Genomic DNA, 23,057 nt, shown 5'->3' with positions numbered 1-23,057 from the left:
TTAATTAAACTTTAATAAAGTCAGTGCAAAATGATTATTGTTGTGTTATTTCCATCTATGTGTGTATCTACATGTTTTTTACATGTAGTACAAACACTAACAGCCAAGCAGGGATCCACAGACCACAACAACCACACAAACCTTCGTAACAGTCTCTCAGAGTGACATCTGAGAGTGCCAGTCCCTTTTTTTTGTTTAGCTCCACAATGAAACAGGTTTTCACACCCTATAGCCTGGTGGGGGTGTGATATGAGTGGGTGGGTGAACGTGGGGGGCTTCATCTGCTGTTTTAACATGAGAGACGATAAAGCTATTAAGATTTTTTTCATCACAAAATGTTGTTTAGCGTTTTGAAGAAGTGGGGGGATTATTGCTTACTTGAGGTTTTCTTTGGTTTATGCATCTTTAATGAACTGTGGGGTTGTGTATTCGATTTCCCCCCGCCCTTTTACCCCAGTGAGATGCAGTCTTTGCATGTTCATCCCATCAGGTAACCAGGAATTTTTTACCAGGGTTTTATTCCATAGAGGGAGCCGGAGAAACGGGAATCATATCCAAGGAAGACATCAAGCGGGGAAATCACCCACTCCCATCTTGGGGAGGTAGTGATGAAAAAAACAACACAGGACTCTTTCATGGCCCTGTAATTGGTATGCGTAAACTTTAAATCTTTTAACAAAGCTCAACTGGAGGGCAAGTTTGGTGTCAGCGACCGGGGTTATCCCAGTTCCAGTAGGGTATGTTAAAATTGTTGTAGTTAAAAAGACCATGGGCCACCTGCCCCAGAGACAGTGTTAGGTGGGAAGTTTGACGGTAACGCAGGTGTCCTAAGACAAGCTCAAGGAGAACAGAAACCTCCTGTGGAGCAGAAAAAAGCTCACTTGATCTTGATTTTCTTTGTGATTTCTGACTTTGAAAACAGACCTCCCAATTCTTCTGACTTTTTGGGTTTGAAGCAGAAGGTGTCATAAAAGTTAAAACAAGAAAACTGGTCTTTGGCTCTGGAATGAAGTAGTATGGTGTGCCAGGGGTACAAGGTATATGGTGTGACAGAGGCACAAATATGGTGTACCAGGGTCACAAAGTGGTTTATGGTGTGATGCACGAAATTGGGGATTCAAAATATAGGACACACCAACTCAATACAGGGCAGAGATGTCTGCAATGGGATTGTTTCAATCATCAAACACTGTTCTACCAACTAACTAAACACACAGAACTGAACAAAACTTCATCAGATACCAACTATTATGCAAAGCAGAGTATTTTGTATACATCTTGAAAAATGTCTGGATATTTGTTGCCGTCCTCCTGTGTCAGTGCATACTCCTGTACAGCTGGTGGCAGTAGAGCAGTAGCAATAAACTGTTTGTTAGAAGTCAGTAAAGCAGAAGAAGTGATTCTTCTTGTGCACCGTGCCGCTGGTCTGTGCAGGACTGTGGAGACAAGTGTCGGCTGTTGCAGGCTTTTTATCTGGGTCTCTGAGACAGTGACAAGGCTTCACCACCTGTGTTGGAAGAGGGATTTCACAGCATGGCGTTAAACCTCATCATCAACACAAGCAATCCACCTCTAGGTGAGTTATAGCCTGAGATCCCTGAAAGAAACACTGCACTGTTAATTATGTGTCATCCTGACTAATGAGGCAAATTCAAAATGTTCCTTTAATGTTGTTTATAATAAACTATAAATAGCTGTGTGTCTGATAATGAAGAACCAGTCATTGGGTATTTTCTGGATACTGCGGCAGACACCAAGCCAACTGTAAAATGACAACAACAATAATAAAAGTTGGGTTTTTTCTGGCAGTTTTGTTTGATGTAAACCAGCCGAATTGAATAGTGGATGCTTGCAACTCCAAATATGCCAATATCTATGAGGTAGCTATGTGGTTTCTCTCACAAATGAGCAACCTCTGTAACTTGAGCTATATATACATGGAGATTGGTGTGACTGTATGGCCATATAAGAGGAGAGGAGTTCTGCCTCTATTTAGCTAACGTTAGCCGGCTTGTCGTCGTGGCATTCAAACCCACAACATGCGGACAGCTGGTTTAAATGTCCTTTTAATGACACATGCGACCTCATACTTTACACGTTTCACATGGCACTGTTGGTTCCCTATAAGCGTAGCTGCTTCACCTTTAAGCGAAAAGTCTTTGTGAACTTGGAAATGTCACATTACGGATGAGTTGACACGCTGTCATGAGCTAGCTAATAGTGAACCCGGGTTAGCTAGCGGGGCCGTGTGGGTGTTGACATATACAGCGTTGTTGTTAAAGCTAATCCATACCCGAGTTATTTATGACACATGTGTGACAGGGTGTTGCGCGTTTGCTCACCGAAGTCTGGTATAGGCTTTCTCAGGGTTATTGTGGCCATGCTTTGTAGCAAAATAAGCTAATACAATGATTGTGCTGTGACAGAGGACAAACAGCGCCCCCGTGTGTTTGTAGTTTTAACAGTCGGCTGATGCAAGCCTGCTGAAAACTGAGACGTGGATTGTTGGATGATGAGAGCACATTTGTGCACACTGATTTTTTTCATTATTACTCAAACACCTTACTACAGTTGACAGTAAAACTAGATACTGACATACTGGACGACAGGTCTTGTTCAGAGGCTGAAAGGATGTCTCTTCTGGACAGAGATAACCTGCCACCATCTATTTACATCAGACCTTTAAAGATGCAATAGTTAGATGTGAGTCGTGCATATGTGTGACAAAGGGTGAGGTGTACCTGAGAGTATGAGGAAAACAGTTCTGTGATGGTGATATGATGATTAAATGCCAAACATTAGTCAACATAAGTTGAAACTCAGTAATAACAATGGAGAGTCTTAAGTGTGGCTTGTTAACCATATGATCTTTTACTCTACTATTGATTTCAAGTGCATTATAAGAGTATTTATACCAACATTAAAAAATAATGAGTTTAGTATCATGTATGACAAAGAGCAGTTTCAAATTGTCACATTTGAGGAGCTGAAACATGAACATTTTTGTGTTTTCCTTAAAAAAAATATTGATGAAAATATTTGCAGATGGATTTTCTGTCGATCAACTAACCGCTTTATCGACTGATCCTTGCAGCTCTAGACTGAGTGCACAGCTGTTACAGCAGGCTGAGATAATTAAGACTAACATGAAACAGCGCAGTGTGCTTGTTTTGTAAGACAAGTTCAACTGGTTCTTCGACCAAAATTCTTTTAAAGATTCTCAGTTTTCCAGTTTGAGGTTGTTTTGAACTGAAGCAGCCTTTTAGGTCAAATGTGAAACTAGATTTTAGATTGAGGCTCCTCAGTCAATTTTTACAGATTCACAACAACAACAACAAACACTGAATGAATCTCTCCTCTGTTGTGCAGGAGCGCTCCTGGCAGCAGAGTATGTGAAGGGGAGTGTGCAGCTGTCAGTGGAGGAAGGCAAAGACACCCGGCTCCACGTCTCAGAGTCAGTAACACAGTTGATGTTTAACTTCATTGACATTCAGCCAGTTAAATGAACTTAAATAGTGTAACGTTTAAAATGCATGATGTAAAGGATTGATCATAACTCTTTGCTCTCCATTCTCCCCTCAGTGCAGTCCAGTTCAGTGATGCCAGTTCTATCAGTCGCTACCTGGCCCGTGTGGCTCCCGCCCTCGGCCTCTATGGAGCCAACATGATGGAGCAGACTGAGGTGTGTGTGTGTTTGTTTTTATGATATATTGTGTAACATTTTGAGGTTCTTGGTCCTCATTCAGGATGCTGTGTGGTATCTGCAGGTGGACCACTGGTTGGAGTTCAGTGCACGGCGTCTGTGTGGTCAGCCTGGTTTCACTGTGGCACTGGGTGAACTGGATAAAGCCCTTTCCCTGCGCACCTTCCTGGTCGGACATGCCCTCACACTGGCTGATCTGTCCATCTGGGCCGCCCTCAAAGGTCAGTATCATCAAGGATCAAAACTCATCTTAAAAAGTCTCCCAGCTCATGGTTTATCGTTTTTAAAATAACACAAAACTCACATCCGATCACTTTGTCCACTCTGAAGAACCGATGAAGCACTTTTGTGAAATTTCTGTGGAATTCCTGCTGTCAAACGGGTGAAATGTGGCACTACAGGTTGTGTTTGTCTCTCTGCAGGTCACGGCGAATGGCCCAGCCAGGGCAAATCCTTCTCCCACGTCAACCGCTGGTTCTCTTTCTTGAGCTCACAGGTTCCCTTCACTGCTGTGGGTGGCAAGTACGCCTCCAAGAAAGCTCCAGTAAAAAAATCCAGTGTAAGTGTAATGTTAAGCATTAGCAAGTGGATTTAACAAAAAACTGGTGTATTTGTATTTATGTTTATTCCTCTTAGTCACATGAGCAAACCACAGCAATGTTTTGGGCTGTCATAGGAAAATAATTAAATCCTGCAAGAGTTTCATCATGAGAAAAACAATGTTACCTGAAAATCAATCAATGACAATATTATCGTTTATAGCGATTATTTCTGGGACAATATATCGTCCAACGAAAGTAGTTATCGTGACAGACCTAAACAGCACAGTTATTCTGTCATATTTCTGACTGTTTGTGTGTCTTATCGGCAGTCTGAGGAGGAGAAGAAGAAGGATGTTGGCAAGTTTGTGGATTTGCCAGGAGCTGAGATGGGCAAGGTGGTGGTTCGATTCCCTCCCGAAGCCAGCGGGTAAGGCTTGCTCTTGAGTTGAGGAGAGGCTGTCTGAAATGTGTCATGTCAAGCTTCTTTTAAGCTATTTAGGATTCTGATAGTAGAGAGATAACAGGAAATTGACTTGGCAGCTCACAGTCCCCTTGGCCACATTGGTGCTCGATGGTGATTTCTAACTGGAACTATCTAACTCTCTCTGTGTTGCCAGATACCTGCATATCGGCCATGCCAAGGCTGCTCTGCTCAACCAGCACTACCAGGTCACATTTAAAGGCAAGCTCATCATGCGCTTTGATGACACCAACCCTGAGAAGGAAAAGGAGGACTTTGAGAAGGTGAGACAATCCTAGGACTTAGACATCCTGGAACAATAGAATTTTGAAACGTATGAATTAGTAAAATGTCCACTTTTGTGTTCTTATGTCTACATTCATCTGCTCTTCTTCTCAGGTGATCCTGGAAGACGTCTCTATGCTCCAGATCCATCCAGACCAGTTCACCTACACCAGCGACCATTTCCCCATCATCATGAAATTCGCAGAGCAGCTTCTCACAGAGGGCAAGGCCTACATCGACAACACGCCTCCCGAGCAGATGAAGCAGGAGAGGGAGCAGCGCACCGAGTCCAAATGCAGAAATAACAGTACGCCTGCCCAGAGACACGAGCCATTTCTGCTAGCGGCACCCCCATGATTGTTGAAGCTACGATAGAGTTACATCTTCTTTTTTTCCCCCTCTGCAGCCGTGGAACAGAACATGAAGATGTGGTCGGAGATGAAATCCGGGACAGAGTTCGGGCAGACCTGCTGCATGAGAGCCAAGATGGACATGAGCTCCAACAACGGCTGCATGAGAGACCCCACCCTCTACCGTTGCAAGAACACCCCCCACCCTCGCACAGGAAGCACATACAGGTACTTGAATTCAATAAGTTTAGGGAGGGGCAAACATTACTAATCTTTATTATTTGTACTTTAACATCTGGGGTATTTGCATCCAATATGGGCCAAATTTGAGATATTCAAGGAATAGTAATTGTGGATACCGTCCCACTCTTTGCTTTCAGAGTTTACCCAACGTATGACTTCGCCTGCCCCATCGTGGACAGTTTGGAGACTGTGACGCACGCTCTGAGGACCACAGAGTACCACGATCGCGACGAGCAGTTCTACTGGATAATCGACGCCCTTCGCCTCAGGAAGCCTTACATTTGGGAGTACGCCCGCCTCAACCTCAACAACACAGTGCTGTCCAAGAGGAAGCTCACCTGGTTTGTCGACCAAGGATACGTCGAGGGATGGTAGGTTTAGATCAGGCATAAATAAGGAGTTTATTGCCCCCAAATCCACCCTTTTATTTATCCCCGTTTTGATGTTCTTCTTCTCTTCCTCCAGGGACGACCCTCGCTTCCCCACCGTCAGAGGAGTGCTGAGGAGAGGAATGACTGTGGAGGGTCTCAAACAGTTCATAGCTGCTCAGGTGTGTTTGTCAGCCGCTCATAGTTAGAGACGGGCAAGAGATAATACGCTCAACTTTATGCCACGCCATGTTTCTGGTTAAGTCTTGGTGAAATTCTTTAGTTTATCACATTAAAAGAAAGAGTTTTTTCATTTTCAAATAAGCTTAAATTGACTTAGGCAAACCAACATTTACAAATTAAGGAATTGTAGCATCTATTCACAATAATTACATGTGAAATGTGAAGAATATTAAAAAATATTGCAAGATTTGTGTTGCCATTTACCTTTTTTTTTTTTTTTTCCCATTTCTTCCACACCTTCCAGGGTGGATCAAGGTCAGTGGTTAACATGGAGTGGGACAAGATCTGGGCCTTCAACAAGAAGGTACACTTTTTTCCTTTGTCATTGCACATCTTTAGGCCTGATTGTCTGAACCTACAGTTGCTGTAAACTCAAATGATGATTTAAAAGATGATTATAACACTATATTCAGCTCTGTTTTAAGGACTTGTAGGACTGCGGCTCATTGTTAATTAGAATTTAACATACTGAGCTAGTTTTTGCGGGATAAGAATCCTCTGTAAAACTTCAGAGGTTTAGTTTAGATCAACAGTTTATTGGTAAGAGCAGAGACCTTTAATTTATTTACCAATACAAACTCTACAGGGACCAGAATGAATATAATGAATAATTATGCTAATATACTCAGACACTGAAGCCTGTAATTGAGAGAGGTTCAGAGAATTATCTGTGGGTTCACTGCTCGCATGGCTTCTATCTGCACTACACTGTTGTCTTTAAAAAAAAAAAAAAACAACGCTTTCATTTCGTTTCCTGCCTCATTACTCTACCCTCCTTCCTACACACAATAATACTAAAAACCTTAAAATCCAAAAACAGCTGCTTCATTTCATGTCCCACATTTTTATTTTTAAATGTGTTTATTTTTCCCTATTTTCATCTGTCTGGACATCAGTGTTGCTTCCTCTGTGTGGTTTTTCCTCGCTGGCTGCTTCATCCTTAAAGTCAGGTGTAGAAGGTGTGAGGCTACAAATGCACATCAGCAGACAGGAGAAATGGTGTAAAAGTGACCAGAAACCCAGCACACATTCTTTAATATTAGGCAAATAACTAATCTAGATCTGAGTTTCACTTTAAAGGACATTTTAGACTCGTGACAGGCTGGAGTTGCATGACCTTTGAAGGTGTCAGGAACAAGTTATCAACAGCTACTAGAAGAAGTGATGTCAGTTGACTTTAAGTTAACATTTAAGATCATACAGCTGCTTCTGTTTTTTGCAAAGGGCTTCATATGCATGTTTCAACTAACCCACTCCTCCCTGTCCTCTTCAGACAGTTTCATGTCCCCAATTTACCTTCATAACAACTTAACAGGAAAGTGGAAGTGTTGCCATAACGGTAGATTGGGAGAAGTTAATGTAATACATTTGACTAAAAATATCTATAAGCCCAATCAACACAGACCTTGTATATCTATGTCATTAAATCACAGTCATAGTACAGAATACTAGAGCAGCAACAAACCAAGAGAAAATAACACACAGTGTGAATCACTCAGTGGATGCCATATCCTATGTCATCTGTACTTTCCAGCCCTGACTGGACATTATTTATAGTTTTACATGTACACAAACTATACTCCTAACTTTATACTTGTATAAATAGACTACTCTATGTGTAATTGTCAAATGTGCAACCACATGCAATACAAGTCTCTGTTTATGAAAAGTCCTCAACTTTTTTTTTTTTATTGACAGTTTGCTTATTAGTGCTTGTAATTAGTATGTTAAATAAGTATATTATCTGACATTTGTGGCTTAAATTCAAGGGAAAATATTTAAATTAGAATTTTTCACTTGAAACAAGCCTACTAAGTGAAATACAACATATTTTAGCTGTTTTCTTCTGGTTTCTGTGAAGGCGGTGTTACATGCATTCATTCCTTTTTAATATTAAATTATTATTATTTACCTCAGAAGTCTTCCAATGGCAGTGCCAAGCGTCTCTTGTCAGATTTTTCCTAGGTTTCCATTCAATTTTTTTGGACGACAGGCAATAATTACAGTTTTTGTATTTTATATATTCTACTGAGATTTATTCCTTTTGTTTGTAGTTGGAATCGGGAACTTTTAGTCTGTTGGATAATGTTGCTGCTGCTCTCCATCAGTGAAAAGCCAGGGCTTGTCCCGATGTTGAATATGTTAGATGAATAAAAACAGTAAGGTGGTTGATTTGTGCGGAGGATTCAGCAGTGACGCGAAACTCTGTAAACGGTCCATTCTGTGTAAATGTGTCTCTACCTCTTTCCTCTCTCTCTCTCTCTGCCTCCCTCCCTTGTATCTGACATTAAACAGCATCTCACTCTTCTGTCTCCAAGCTGCAAATTAGCTGTCTGAAGGTACTCCTCTCCTCCACCTCCTCCTCATCCTCACTCCCAACCCCTTCCCCCTGCTTTCATCATGTGCTGGTTTATCTGAAATAATCCACTGACAGCCTTTTCACTATTTTACCAGCCAAACAGAGAGCAGGTCCTCCATGTTACATTTGAAACAAATGGCAGTAAAAGGCGAGCGGCAGCGGAGTGGTGTAGCGGTCAGGGTGACGTACAGTAGCGCCTTCTTTAAGTGTTCTTGAAATGGCCTTGAGCAAAACGCTGCGAATAACTACCAGCTGACCTCCAATGACGTTCTTTCCCCTGCTGATTTATTTTTTTTGAGCTGTGCGCTGCTTTCATCGCTCATCATTCTCCTGACACGTGTTCAAACATGATTAATACTTGCTGTGAAGGATGTTGAGGAAAACTGGGTTGTCATTCAAGCTGTTTGGATATTGTGGACTTTTACTGCCCAAAAATCATATATAACAGTAACCTGGTTGTGTTTGTTGTGGGAGGCGTTGGGTAGAAGTATTCAGACAGTATTTGAAGGTGCAGTTTTCTGTCTTGTCTACATGCTGCTGCATATTCTCTTAAAACAACAGAATAAGGAATAATAGAAGAATAATCAGAACATTAAGTTTCAGAAATAGTTACTGTCTCCAAAATATTCTTTCCTAATCTGAACTAGAATAACCATCATTATCTTAATCACAAAGCAAAACATTACAAGATTAGGCCTGTTATGATAACTACATTAGTTGGATGATATATTGTCTCAGGAATAATCGCGATAAACAATATTATTGTCATTTGAAGACCATTTTATACCACTGATATAATGATAATATAATAGCTTAATAATTCAAGGGGGGGCAGGGGGTAGGATTGGAAAGTGGGCGCTACACTTCTGTAAAAACACAGACTGCCATTATGGGCCGGGACAAAGTTATTTACCTTTAATTCTTCTGCAGTCTCCACTCAGGACGTGCACAGTGAGGAATGGAGGACACTACTTGCTTAGCTAATGTGACATGAATAGCCTCTTAGCTGCTAATGTGAAGTGTGGCAATACTGAGGTCAAAAAATTATCAAGTTTATGTCCATGTATCATATGATAAGTCCATATATATATATAGACATGATGGTGTTGATAATGACACAGTGTGACAGACCTAAACAAGATATCATATTTGAACCAAGTCAAATCTAATGTAGTATTCCCTGTAGGAATTATACCATACATTAGTGGTATAAAATGATCTTCAAATGACAATGATATCGTTTATCGCGATTATTTCTGAGACAATATATCGTCCAACAAAAGTAGTTATCGAGACAGGTCTGGTTCCCTTTCTTCTTCATGAGTATTCAGAAATAGACAAAGCGGGTTTAATTTTGTTCTGTAGTTTGATCTTTAAGTTCCAACCAGCCTGTCCCCAAAACCAGAACAAGGACTAGTAATGGACAACAACAAACATACAGTTAAGTCAGTAGAAAACATATCAAGTCAGAGCTCTTGGAGTTCATGTTTTGTAGGCCATTAAAGCTCATAAAGTGTTAACTCCTCCTGTCTTCTTCTTGTCTTCTCCACCTGTCCCCGTCCTCCTCATCATTCAGTCCATTGCAGCTTTTGTAGCATGCTGTTGAGAAATTTTCTTTTCATATACTTGGATAGTATTTAGTATGTCAATTATAAAATAAACACATTTAAAAAAAAATTCCGTCTGAATAGCTACTTACGAGACACATTCGAAGCTTTGGTATAATGTGAGAAATGCTGGATAAATGAGCTGTAGTATTAATCTGACTGTGGCTGCAGACTTGAGGGTCATGAAAAAGCATCTCTTCTTGCTTGGATAATGTTCATGATGAAACACTTGGTTAGCTGATCATCAGGCTGGCTGGTTAAATAGTGAAAGTAGATGATAGAATGAATAAGTGGCCAGTCCCTCTAACCTGCACACAGCCGTGACTCGTGAAATACGTTTTGCTTTTTTTTTTTACACCTGTCTTTCTTTCTTTGTGTGTCTTTTTTATTGTCACTTCCCAAGTCCCGAGTATTTCACTTCAGTTTCTTTTATCTTTTGATTTGAAGAAAACCATCTTTTAATAAGGTTGCATCATTTTCTGCTTCGTCCTTTTTCATTATTCAGTATTTTGTATGTTGATGTTAATGTAATGGTGGTTTGCTGTTTTTTTTTAATGACCTGTAATCATTTTCTGTGTGTATGTTTTTGTCCGTGTTTATGTGTGTGTGTTAGGTTATCGACCCCGTCGCCCCTAGATACACAGCTCTGTCCAGCTCCTATGTGGTTCCTGTTTCTGTCCCAGAGGCTACAGAGGAGATGAAGGAAGTGGTCAAACACCCTAAGGTTAGTGCTGTCTTTCTCTCTCTCTCTCTCTTATACTGTACACACACACACACATACATACACACACATATACAAGCACATATCAGATCATGGTCACTTTGGGAACATTACATATACATACTTTAATTTCCTGGAGAGTTACCCTGACCTTAACCACTGACCCAAAAGTCAGCTTTTTCCAAATTCTTGTTCCCAATTGATCAAGCCATCCCCAATCAGCTGGTCCTAAGTCTTCTTCATGGTGACTTTTAAACTTTTTTTTTTTTTGTTACTGGTTTTAAATAGTAAATGTATGGGGTTTTTAAAACTGGAATCTAGTGAAAAATGTAACTTTGATTCCATTTTTATTTTCCATAAAGAGTTTTGACTGTTAACAGAAAATGTTATCTTTTCCTGTTTTTAACTGGGCACAGGCTCAGCATGTTTGTTCATTTGCTTGATTATTTATCTGTGGAACACTCCCCCTGTCTGTGTCAACATGTGATTTGAACAGGGATTCAGGGTAAAATAACAACGTGTTGGATTAATGGAGTTTTAAGTGCCTGCCACAGTTGTCTCTTTAGTAAAAAGTGCTGAAACTGTTCTGTCTTCATCCAGAACGCAGATGTGGGCATGAAGGAGGTTTGGTATGGACCCCGGGTTCTGGTGGAGGGAGCGGATGCTGAGACGTTCTCAGAGGGAGAGATGGTCACCTTCATCAACTGGGGCAACCTCATCATCACCAAGATAAACAAGTACGTTTGATTGTTGCTCATTTAATCCACACTGTTGTTAAGATCCACTTGGTGCAGCATTAAAATAATGACGTTTTGTTTCCTCACCATTCAGAGGCGCCAACGGTAAGGTTCTGTCCATGGAGGCTCGTCTGAACCTGGACAACAAGGACTTCAAAAAGACCACGAAGATCACTTGGCTTGCCGAAACGAGCACAGCACCCATGCTGCCCACCGTGTGCATCAACTACCAGCCCCTCATCTCTAAAGCCGTCATCACCAAAGACGACGACTTCAAAGACTTCATCAATAAAAACAGCAAGGTCTCTTCTTTGCTCTGTGTGTGTCGGGGGTGTGCGTCTGGTGATTTTTTTGCTGCGATCATTTTTTAAAAATGATCTTCTGTTTGACTGTCTCATTCTCTTAGTTGGAGGAGAAGATGCTTGGAGATCCCTGTCTGAAGACCCTGAAGAAAGGTGACATCATTCAGCTCCAGAGGCGAGGCTTCTACATCTGTGACCAGCCCTATGAGCCAGTCAGGTGAGGGGAAAATACCTCATTTGATCTAGTAGACTCTAAGCTTGAGAGGGTTAAATGCGTAATTACACTTCAAGCCATTTCTGTAAAGAGCCCAGCCTAGAATATACCTCTCTCTTTAAGGAGTATTTTCTCCTTAATGTTGGTACTTTCATGTTTTGGGATTCTTCTCTCCGTTTGAGCTCTCTTGATGGTTTTCCTGCATTTGTAGTCCCAACAGCTGTAAGGAGAGTCCCTGTATTCTGATCTACATTCCTGATGGTCACACTAAGGATATGCCAACTGCCGGATCCAAGGACAAGACCAAGAGCCAGGCCCCCAGCAAGACGGTGAGTGCTTTTAAAGAAAACGCCCCTCATGTTTCTAACTGTTATTTTGTTTGGAAACCGTCTCTTAAATGACCCGACTGCAGCGCTAGCGGCTACAGTGATTTCAGGTTGAAACATGTCCAGCTGTAGCAAAAGCTCTACCTTTCGCCTCAAGTCAACATTTTAATCATTTAGACACCGGTGCTCTCTGAAATGCTCAGTAAGAGCGATTAGTCTGTTTTGAAGCACCAACAGCATTAGCAGAAACATGAGATGGTGATCGCTAACTGGTCTTAACTAGTTGTGCAAATGTTGGCCAGCTGAAAGAGAATAACTATCATATACTCTTATTAAAAGGCAGCAGAAGTCTATTTCTTGCTCTCCTAAATCTGCCTTATACCTTTCGTCTTAGCCTGCCTCCGCTGCCAAAGCTGCCAAAGCTGCCTCAACCTCCGCCCCAGCACCTGCCTCAAACTCAGGCGGTGACGTGTTCTCAAGCATCGTAGCCCAGGGTGAAGCAGTCCGCCAGCTGAAGGTTGCCAAAGCTCCAAAAGACGAAGTGGACAAAGCGGTTCAGCAGCTGCTTTCTCTAAAGGTCCGTCAGTTGTAACTAGAAGCAGTAAAACAGTAAATAAAGAGTTAATTAATTATTCAAATGCTTATAATATCACTGTTTTTTCTCTCTCTGCAGGCTCAGTTTAAGCAGCAGACAGGTATGGACTACAAGCCAGGCATGACTCCTCCCACCTCCGCCCCAGCTCCACCCGCCCCATCATCGGATTCCGCCCCCTGTCCATACACCCGCGTAGCTGAGCAGGGCGAGCTGGTCAGGAAGCTGAAGACAGAGAAAGCACCTAAGGTACGTTTGTCTAATCATTAATCATGTCTACATCTGTTCATGTCCACGTCACCTCTCATGTCGCAAGTCAATTCTCTGTTCGTAAAGTCATTTTGTCTTTTTATCGGGTCGTCATGCATTTGACTACTAAGTCCAAAGTCACACGTCATGTCGTTTGTAGCTCGTGTCCTGAATCTATTTGTCCAGTCATTTCTCGTGTCCCCCCTCATCATCTGCATGCCAGTCAAGTTTATCTTTAACATCCTGCAACTATATCTGATTTTGTTGATGGTACCAGGACCAGATTGATGCAGCGGTGAAGCAGCTTCTCGCTCTCAAGGTGGAGTTTAAAAAGCTGACTGGTCAGGATTACAAACCAGGGATGGCCCCGGCCGCTCCCGCCTCCCCTGCTCCTGCTCCTGCTCCTTCTCCTGCAGCCACCACCACCTCCTCCTCCTCCTCCAACTCTTCTTCATGCCTGTACGAGCGCGTTTCACAGCAGGGAGAGGTTGTGAGGAAACTGAAGTCTGAAAAAGCCCCCAAGGTATTCAGATGCAACATCGTGGACAGTAGAAAGTAGTACCTTTTTAAAGCTCAGTGCAAATTCGTGAATATCAGTGTTATTCTGCAAATGACTCATCAGTTTACTCAGTAAATAGCTCATTAACCACATAGAGACCATTTAAAAATACTAATAAATACAATTCTTGGTACACCACTTAAATTAACAGTGGGCAGTGCAATGGGACAACAGTCTAAGGCTCAGGGTGATGAAATTACTCTACAACTATTTACATAATTGATTAGTCGGATCAGTCATTTTTCAATCAAAAATTGCATTCTTGTTTCCAGCGTCTCTAATGTGAGGATTTGCTGCTTATCCTGTTTTTATATCTATGTAAAGTGAATAATAACACATTTGAAAACGTCATTTTGGGCTGTGGGAAATGTTTATAGTCCAAATAATGTGGTTAGATAAGAGTAATGAGTTCTGGTCTATTCTGCCTACCACTGTGACAGGCAAATAGCAAGACTCCTCTGTGCTAAAACCAAACATTCCCCCTGGTGCTCAGCTCAAAATAACTTCATTATTACTGAATTTAGGATAACAAGTCATTTTATTGTAGCTCCTGCTGGGAAAAAGAAAAAAATCAGTTTCACAGTCAGTGTTATATCTAAGGTAGTCTCTATCAGCTGTAACACCCCACACTGGCCTTAAGCAACATGGAGAGACGTGTACATCTGGAGTCGTTTCTGTTATTGTCCAGATGTTCTCAATTTAATTGAAAAAAACAAATCTTAGTTGAGGATAGGTGACTGGGATAGCCTTGCTGCCAGGATGTTCAATGTTGGAACAGGTGTCTAAAATAACATTAATGCATATTTTATACATTAGAGTACACATTCTAAATGCTAAGATGCTAATATCTACTCTAACATTCATTTAAAAAGAGATTGACACAACAGCAGCCATAATGACAAGCTAAGGCTGTCTGGTAGTGAAAATAGAAGGGCTATGAGCTTAGAGAAAATGTATTCTACTCTATAATGTTACCATTATAACTATATAAGTCTTACATGCTGAAACAAAGCCGCTTTTATAATAAAAATTTGGATGGGATATCAATATTTTCCATCCTTGGTGAGTGACTATATCCTTGTTCTCATCTCTCCAGGACCAGGTTGACGCTGCAGTCAAACAGCTGCTCGCCCTGAAGGCAGAGTACAAACAGGCCACCGGCCAGGATTACAAACCAGGAGCGGCACCAGTTCAGAAAGCCCCTGCTCCAGCTCCTGCCAAGAGCAGCCCCAGCTCTGCCCCCAGCTCTGCCCCCGCTGCCACCAGCCTCTACGAGAAGGTTGCTGAGCAGGGAGAACTGGTCAGGAAGCTGAAGACTGAAAAAGCCCCTAAGGTAAGACTGATAAAACTTCTAACAGCATTGAATAGTCCTTCAGCTGTTATCCACACTGTGACTGAATGGTTCTCTTCTTGCTGGCTGCTCATCAGGATCAGGTAGATGCAGCAGTGAAGCAGTTGTTGGCTCTAAAGGCAGAGTACAAACAGCAGACCGGAAAGGATTACAAACCAGGGTCACAGACACCAGCTAGCCCTGCAAAGACCCAGTCCAGCTCTGCCTCAACCCAGTCTAGCTCTGTCCCTCAAGCCCAGGATCTGTTCTCCCAGGTTTCCCAACAGGGAGATCTGGTGAGAAAGTTAAAGTCTGAGAAAGCTCCCAAGGTAAGTCCATGGGAGTCCATCACAGAGAGGAATAAAATACATTTGATATTAGAGAGTAAAAAAACTCACAGCTGAACAACAACTCTTACCTTCTATTTCAGGACCAGGTGGATGGTGCAGTGAAGACTCTACTGGAACTGAAGAACAAGTACAAGTCGCTCACCGGACAGGAGTACAAACCAGTGGCTGCTGCCGGAGCCGCTGGAGGAGAGGACAAAAACCGCAAGGAGAGGGAGAATAAGTCTGAGAAACAAGGAGGGGGAGGAGGAGGAGGGAAGAAGGGGAAAGGAGACAAGGGCGGCCAGGGCAAGGAGTCTTCTGGTGGAGCAGGAGGAGCAGGAGAGGGTCAAGGACCTAAGAAACAAACACGGTGAGAGACTGAAAACAACTGAGAGGAGAGCTTTTTTTCATACTGGCAAGTTTTCCTTTAGAGCCAAACTTGAAAATTTAAGGTAAAATAATTCATTACTATGATCATCATAATAAGGATACATAGGAACAAAGTGTTATTTTTACTTTTTGCATTTTAAGTCAACTTTTGGACTTTGTTACTGTTCTACTGTTTACTGCAGTCTCTCTCCAAAAGTGCAGATTTAATCTCTCACATTTCAAAAAACAATGACTTGTTCTCACTTTCTTTGTGGTCATTTTAAGACTGGAAGTATTGCTGTGACTCTGCAAGCTGAAGAACAGTATTTATAGGCTGTTATCCAGTATGAATGCTTCCTTTGTAGTTACAAGTTGGTTGTACTGAAAATGATTAGGCGAGATTCGGAATGTCTAAGCCAATAAAAAGTCTTTATACTGAACTACCTTCTCAGAATCCTGTTTTAACAAGCACATTATAGTCACTTAAATGTGATGTTGACTTTAGATGCATAATTTAATACAGAGGTGTTGAATTGAGTACACTGAGTTGGCAGTTGGTGGAAGGTTGTATTCAAAGCACAATCCCACCTGCCGGTTAGTTATTGAGCTTCAGAGCGTTGCCGCAACAGACCCACACACATGGATTTGTTACTCGGACACACTGAAGATGGATCATCTGTAAGCAGGACCTTCTGCTACTGTAACTTAACCACTGAAGAGGGTTGTTATGTATTCAGATTTGGTGAGTTGAAATGGCTGCCGTGGTTCTCCGATCCGTTTTTTTTTTTTTTTTAAGCAGTGCTCGTTGTTTCCTGTCAGCTTCAACGAGGAAATCCGATGCCTTGTTTTACGGTAGTGCTGCACTACTACTAACTGTGTATATATTCATATTTTGGCACAATTGCACACTTGAAATTTTCATTTTGAAGGTCCTCAAAAGGTGAAAGATTTTGATATAAGATGCAAAAAGTCCAGAAAATAACTTTTTGTTCCTCAGATATGGAATCATGATTGTAATATGGTGCCAATAATTGGGGTTTTTCCTTTTTTTTGGCCTGATGGTGCAGCTCTATCTGTGTGTGTTGTCAGTTAGCAGTAGAAGGCTGGTTTGCTGTGTCTTGTGCTGTGAGTTTTGAGTTGCATGGTTGATTAGACTGGAAATGACTGTTAAGAGTTGTTTTATTGCACTCTGGAGTAATGATCATTGTGTCTGCACTTGGATTACCAGCAGAGTAGACTTACTAATCGGGCATGGATTGACATTTAAGTGTTTGTTTTGTGGTATTTCCCGGACTGCTCTGTCAATGTATTTAGGCAGTGTTTGATCACTGCTGCCTTTTAATCAAACTATCAGAGGAGACAGTGCTTTAATACAGTAAAACAGACACTTGGTTCCAAAAGAAATGCTATGAATGCAAATTTGTGCAGACTCTAACATGCATTTACACTTAATATATGTTATCTCAGTTTGCTTCATACTAACTCACTTGTCTTCCTCCTTTCAGGTTGGGACTGGAAGCCAAGAAAGAGGAAAACCTGGCTGACTGGTACTCTCAGGTAAAAATACACTTTTCTTTCACTTGAACTAAAACTCTTGATTTCCAGACAAGCCATGATTAACGTGACACTTTAAAAAACACTTTTGAAAAATGATGAAATTTCTTCATTATTTTCAGTCTTTTATATATAATTTTACAGTGTAAGATGTTCATATTAAACATGTCCATATGTTGTTGTGTCAACCTGTTTTTAGCACAACTAACACAGTTCTGCTAATTTGCAAGGAGCATGTTTCATATCCGGCAAATTCTTTATAATAACTCCTGTTAGTCCTGTTAGGTCATTTAAAAGCTTTTATTATGAAGCAGTAAAACAGGAAATGTTGGGTTTGCATCGGTGGTAACTCAACACAACTCTGATACAGCTGCCACTCCACAGGCTTCCGGAAAGCTGGCCAATCAGAACAGAGTGGGTTAATTGGAAGAGGGGCCTTAAAGAGATAGGAGCTATAGGAGCCTGTTAATAGACAGAGGCTGAACTAAGGGCCTGTATAAGATCAATAAGGAGTTTTTTTCAATTGTGAATCATGCAAAGCTACTCTCCCAGAATAAAGCTATAGTGCTGGAAATGAGCTTAATAAGTCCTTCTTTTTTTTAAAGATTTGGTCTCCCTTTCAACTTTCTGTCGCTCCTTCCCATCCAGGTCATCACTAAAGCTGAGATGATTGAGTACTACGATGTCAGCGGCTGCTACGTGCTGCGGCCCTGGTCCTTCGCTATCTGGGAAGCCATTAAAGACTTCTTCGACCGGGAGATTAAGAAACTGGGAGTGGAGAACTGCTACTTCCCCATGTTCGTCTCTCAGGCCGCTCTGGAGAAGGAAAAGTCCCATATTGAAGATTTTGCTCCAGAGGTAAACATGACCCTTCTACACAGAATCATTCTATGTTTGAACTAAAGGGGACAAAACATGAAAATCAGTGCTAAAGAGGATGATGATATTAATAATAAAAACTAACGCAACAAAATATCTATCATGTAATGGTGCTGCTTTCTTTTTCAGGTTGCCTGGGTGACTCGGTCAGGGAAGACCGAGCTGGCAGAGCCTATTGCAGTCAGACCCACCAGTGAGACAGGTGTGAAGTGCAGCTACACTCTATATATCAGCAGATACATATAGAGCATATACAGTGTTTTGACGAGTTAGTTAGTTACAGTTATAGAATATTTCTTGCTTTAGGGTGAGCTGTCTTGTGTAGTTTACTGCTCTGTGATGTTTGGTATGAACCTGCATGTTTGTGTTCTGCTCCAGTGATGTACCCAGCCTACGCCAAATGGGTGCAGTCCCACAGAGACCTGCCAATCAAACTCAACCAGTGGTGTAACGTTGTGGTCAGTACCAAAAGCCTCTCTGTTTACAGCTCCTGTTCCATACCTCTTACTTATAGGTCTTTTGTTCATGTCTTCTGTTCACCAATTTCCTTCACTGAGCTTGTTACCCTGAAGTATTTTTCTCCCTTCTTACCTCTTTTCTTCCTGCCACTCCTCCCTCTAGAGATGGGAGTTCAAACACCCGCAGCCCTTCCTGAGGACCAGAGAGTTCCTCTGGCAGGAGGGACATACAGCTTTTGCTACGAAAGAGGAAGCAACTGAGGAGGTAACGGACCCGGTGACACCTGTATCCACCATGTTAAAATGAAATACACAAGAACTAAGTGACGCAAACATAACGGAGCAGTACTTTCACTGCTAAAGTTAGCGTTATTGTTTTAACTGATAGTTTTACTAAACAGTTCGTGTGCTTTGCCCATCATGTACATGTAGGTGATTCAGATACTCGACCTGTACGCCAGAGTGTATGAAGAGCTGATGGCCATCCCCGTGGTGAAGGGAAGGAAGACGGAGAAGGAGAAGTTTGCAGGAGGAGATTACACCACCACTGTGGAGGCGTTCATCTCCGCCAGCGGCAGAGCCATTCAGGTACCGAAACACAGTACATACGATTTCTGCACTTTATATTTACATCCTCGCTGGTTTTCTCAGCTGAATAATACTTCACCAGTGATAAACTGTAGAGGAACAGACAAGGATTCATCATAGTTGTCTTCCTCATTTTTTTGAACAAAGTCAGTATTGCAATTTTAGTCACAAAAACAGGAAGTAATCACTTGCTTTGTGCTTCCACAGGGTGCTACATCCCACCATCTGGGTCAGAACTTCTCTAAGATGTTCGAGATTGTGTTTGAGGATCCAAAGAAGCCTGGCGAGAAGCAACTGGCTTACCAGAACTCCTGGGGTATCACAACCAGGACCATCGGTGTCCTCACCATGGTCCACGGAGACAACATGGGACTCGTACTGCCACCCAGAGTAGCCTGCCTGCAGGTAGATATGGAGACACAGTACATATACTTAATGAAAGACTTGTTTAAATATCATTCTACAAAGGACAATCTACAAAAATCCACCATGATCTAAAATACTCCACAAAACTTCTGCTTTTATTCTCTTCTTACATTTTCATATTAACAAAATAATTGTAAATGAACAACCAATATATGATACATTTTTATACATGTAGAAATTTTTTTTCATATAGTTAAATCTTGTTGTTTCTTTCCCAGATTGTCATCATCCCATGTGGGATCACAGCGTCTTTGCCAGAGCAGGACAAGGAGGCACTGATGGCCCAGTGCTCCAAATACCTGAGCAGGCTGCTGGAGGCTGGTGTCAGAGTGAAGACCGACCTCAGAGACAACTACTCCCCAGGATGGAAGTTCAACCACTGGGAACTCAAGGTCGGAAACAATACGATGATCGCAGTAATGATAGTTTTAAGTTGATGCATGATGTTACAATCAGTTTTATGTGAAGCAAGAAAAGATCACCTAAGAACAAACGTTTAAAAGTGGATGTCTCATTCAGGGCGTTCCCATCCGTCTGGAAGTGGGTCCCAAGGATATGCAGCAGCGTCAGTTTGTCGCAGTGAGGAGAGATACTGGTGAGAAGGTGACGATTCCAGAGGCCGAGGCAGAGAAGAGGATGCTCGCCATGTTGGAGGACATCCAGAACAGCATGTTCAATAAGTAAGATACACACTCTCAGCTTTTATTACATGATGTATGTGAATGGTGTGTATATATAAACATACAAGAAGGCTAAATAAAATGTTTTGTGTTTGTGTGTGTCTCAGAGCTTCAAATGACCTGAACACTCACATGGTGGTCGCAGACACTATGGAACAGTTCCAGAAGGATCTGGATCAGGGCAAGGTGAGGAAAATAGCCCAGACTCACTGCTAGACCTTTCATTGTTGGTTCTAACTTGAGTTAAAAATTGATTTCAACAAATTTGTCTTGCTCAATAGATCGTCCAGATCCCGTTCTGTGGAGGAATTGAGTGCGAGGATTGGATCAAGAAAATCACTGCCAAGTATGTTCCATTCACAATGATTTTTACACATTTCTGCAGCTCCATGGAATCAAAATGCCTCTATTCAGAATTTTCAGTCAGGGTCACATGTAGTATAAGTGCATCATTTTTACCATTCACAACAAAGCATTTATTTCTATCCACTTTCTTCTAATTTTGCCTTTGGTGCTTTAATTTCAACCTTTTTAAAGATTGTTTTGCTTGTTTCTATTGTATCAGGGACCAGGACCTGGAGCCTGGAGCGCCATCTATGGGAGCTAAGAGTCTCTGTATCCCCTTCTCACCCCTGAAGACTCTGCAGCCTGGTCAGAAGTGTGTCAGCGGCAAGGAGGACGCACAGTATTACACCCTGTTTGGACGCAGCTACTAAACACCTGCTTCACTGGAGCACAAGGAAGAACATCGCAGTAGAAAAGGGCTTTCCTTCCCTCTCTCATGGTTTTCTTCTTTTCTGATCTCTTGTGGGTGACTGGACTGTGGGATTTAGAATGGGGAATATGGTTATTTTGTTTTGTTTTTTAACATATGTTGTCATTATTATCATGATGCTGACAGGAAGTGGAGTTGAGATAAGATGGTATGTAGCACTGTTTCTTTCCTACATGACTGATACCTCTGTAAAAGCCATGTCAGAGAACACTCACTGTCCAGCTGCGGTTTGTGCTAGGATTGAAATAACTAACGGAAACTAGGCAAATATTAAATCTAGCCATGTCCCACAGTTGCTGACATGTAATGAATCAACTTTTAGTTCATCGAAACGTGACTGGTTAAATTGTTAAAACAGCTGCTGGATTTTGGAAACCACTTTAAGAATTTCTATATTTTTATAATTCCGTACTGACATCTCAGACCAAAAAAAAGTCACATTTTTGTTTTTAGCTTTCGCTCTACATTCATGAAATAAGCGGGTTTTATGACACGTGGGATTTTGAAATTTGGCAAAAACAAGCACTGAAGAGAATATTTACTGAGAAACATACCGTCTGCCAGTGTCTGGGGAACATTACACTCAGCCTGCCAACTGTCTCAGGTTCGCTGCGGGTATTCAGGCTTGTTGCTGTATTCGCACAGCTTTATAGACCCTCCTCCGTCTGTATAACTGGTTATGTGGCTCGTGACTCACAGCCTAATGCAATTCTCTCAGATCCACCACAGCCAAATGATGAGCAGCTGTGATGAACTGGTTGATGTAACCTTCTGTCACCCCTATTCCGTTAAACTACCCTACACCTTGTCTATAATAAAGTTATTTACATGGCAAACTGTGGAGTGTGTTATTGATCATGTGGGCTGACACTATGCACAACAATATGCTTTCACTTTCTTTGCAGATATGAAGCAAATTGGCAGAAGATGACATTTTGGCCGTTGATTACTTGTAAAGAACATTCTGCATTATTGTTTTGGCATTTTCTTGAAAATCATAATTGATTAATCAGTAATATACTTGATATATAAATCAGTAATGGAAACTAGTTAGTTGCAGCATACAGTCAGTGCTCACATATTTAGCAATGTAAGTGAATCCAGTACAACAGCCCTGCAATAAATCCTGTTTATTAGACATATTTTTAGGTCAGGTTAGGTTTTGAGAGTCCATGGAGGTATTTTAGGGGAGTTTTTCTCTGTTCTGTATAATTTACAAGCTTTACTGTATTGGAGTGCATTACTGTCAAATACTGTATCAAATAACAGGGTATAAATATAGTGAAATCTGCAGGGTTATAGAACATAGTGCACTTTGCCGCAGGTCTATTACATAATGCAGAGTCTGGTCCTGCCAACAAATAGAAAAAAACACTTCCTACCTGAATTTTCAAAATAAAAGTATCGACATGTTCGCATAATGTGCTAGAGTTTATTGCATTATCGTGTTTTAGTTCATAAATTGAACCGTCATAATTTACAGTGTGTTTTAGTGGTGCTGGACATGTTAGCTTTGTGACATGCTGCTGACGGTTACACTTTTTTAATGGTGGCAGACTGGATGAGTCCTTGTGTATTTATGTTGTCTGAGGTTTTTAATATTCCCATTTATTTTTTGGACTTATTCTTACCTGCACCTTATTCTTTACCCTTGCAGCAACTGTTAATCTAATTTTCCAAATAGATAATAAATCAATAAGGAATTGAAAGCTATGTCAGTGACATATGATTTGATAGGCCATTATGCATGCTTTGATAGTTAATTTAGAGAGACCTATCAAATGCCTTTTTAAGGTGACAAAGTCCTTG

The 23,057-nt window shown here is 41.4% G+C and overlaps 1 protein-coding gene across 1 annotated transcript; it reads left to right on the top strand.

Annotated features, from left to right (window-relative positions):
• The first annotated feature begins 1,424 nt into the window (after positions 1-1,424).
• Positions 1,425-22,084, top strand: eprs1 (glutamyl-prolyl-tRNA synthetase 1). The gene is made up of 35 exons (XM_062419795.1): positions 1,425-1,576; positions 3,370-3,454; positions 3,583-3,682; positions 3,768-3,924; positions 4,126-4,262; positions 4,575-4,672; positions 4,863-4,989; positions 5,105-5,297; positions 5,397-5,568; positions 5,721-5,954; positions 6,049-6,133; positions 6,439-6,498; positions 10,774-10,884; positions 11,482-11,618; positions 11,713-11,920; positions 12,025-12,137; positions 12,346-12,463; positions 12,855-13,037; positions 13,134-13,301; positions 13,579-13,824; positions 14,957-15,193; positions 15,289-15,519; positions 15,621-15,889; positions 17,394-17,445; positions 18,091-18,300; positions 18,451-18,523; positions 18,700-18,779; positions 18,943-19,044; positions 19,212-19,367; positions 19,575-19,772; positions 20,012-20,185; positions 20,313-20,473; positions 20,581-20,659; positions 20,755-20,819; positions 21,039-22,084. Exons 1-35 carry the CDS (start codon positions 1,534-1,536, stop codon positions 21,187-21,189), a joined length of 5,013 nt encoding a protein of 1,670 aa, XP_062275779.1. The 5' UTR covers positions 1,425-1,533; the 3' UTR covers positions 21,190-22,084.
• Positions 22,085-23,057: the final 973 nt, after the last annotated feature.

Source organism: Scomber scombrus, chromosome 1 (genome assembly GCF_963691925.1).
Source record: "Scomber scombrus chromosome 1, fScoSco1.1, whole genome shotgun sequence".
Taxonomy (NCBI): Eukaryota; Metazoa; Chordata; class Actinopteri; order Scombriformes; family Scombridae; genus Scomber; species Scomber scombrus.
The sequence above is the reverse complement of the archived record's forward strand: the minus strand, read 5'-3'. Positions and strand labels throughout refer to the sequence as shown.

Coding starts and splice junctions, on each gene's coding strand:
- eprs1 (XM_062419795.1), top strand. CDS start 1,534: ATGGCGTTAAACCTCATCATCAACACAAGCAATCCACCTCTAG. Junction 5,298..5,396: donor GTCCAAATGCAGAAATAACA/GTACGCCTGCCC, acceptor CCCCCTCTGCAG/CCGTGGAACAGAACATGAAG. Junction 13,302..13,578: donor AGACAGAGAAAGCACCTAAG/GTACGTTTGTCT, acceptor TGATGGTACCAG/GACCAGATTGATGCAGCGGT.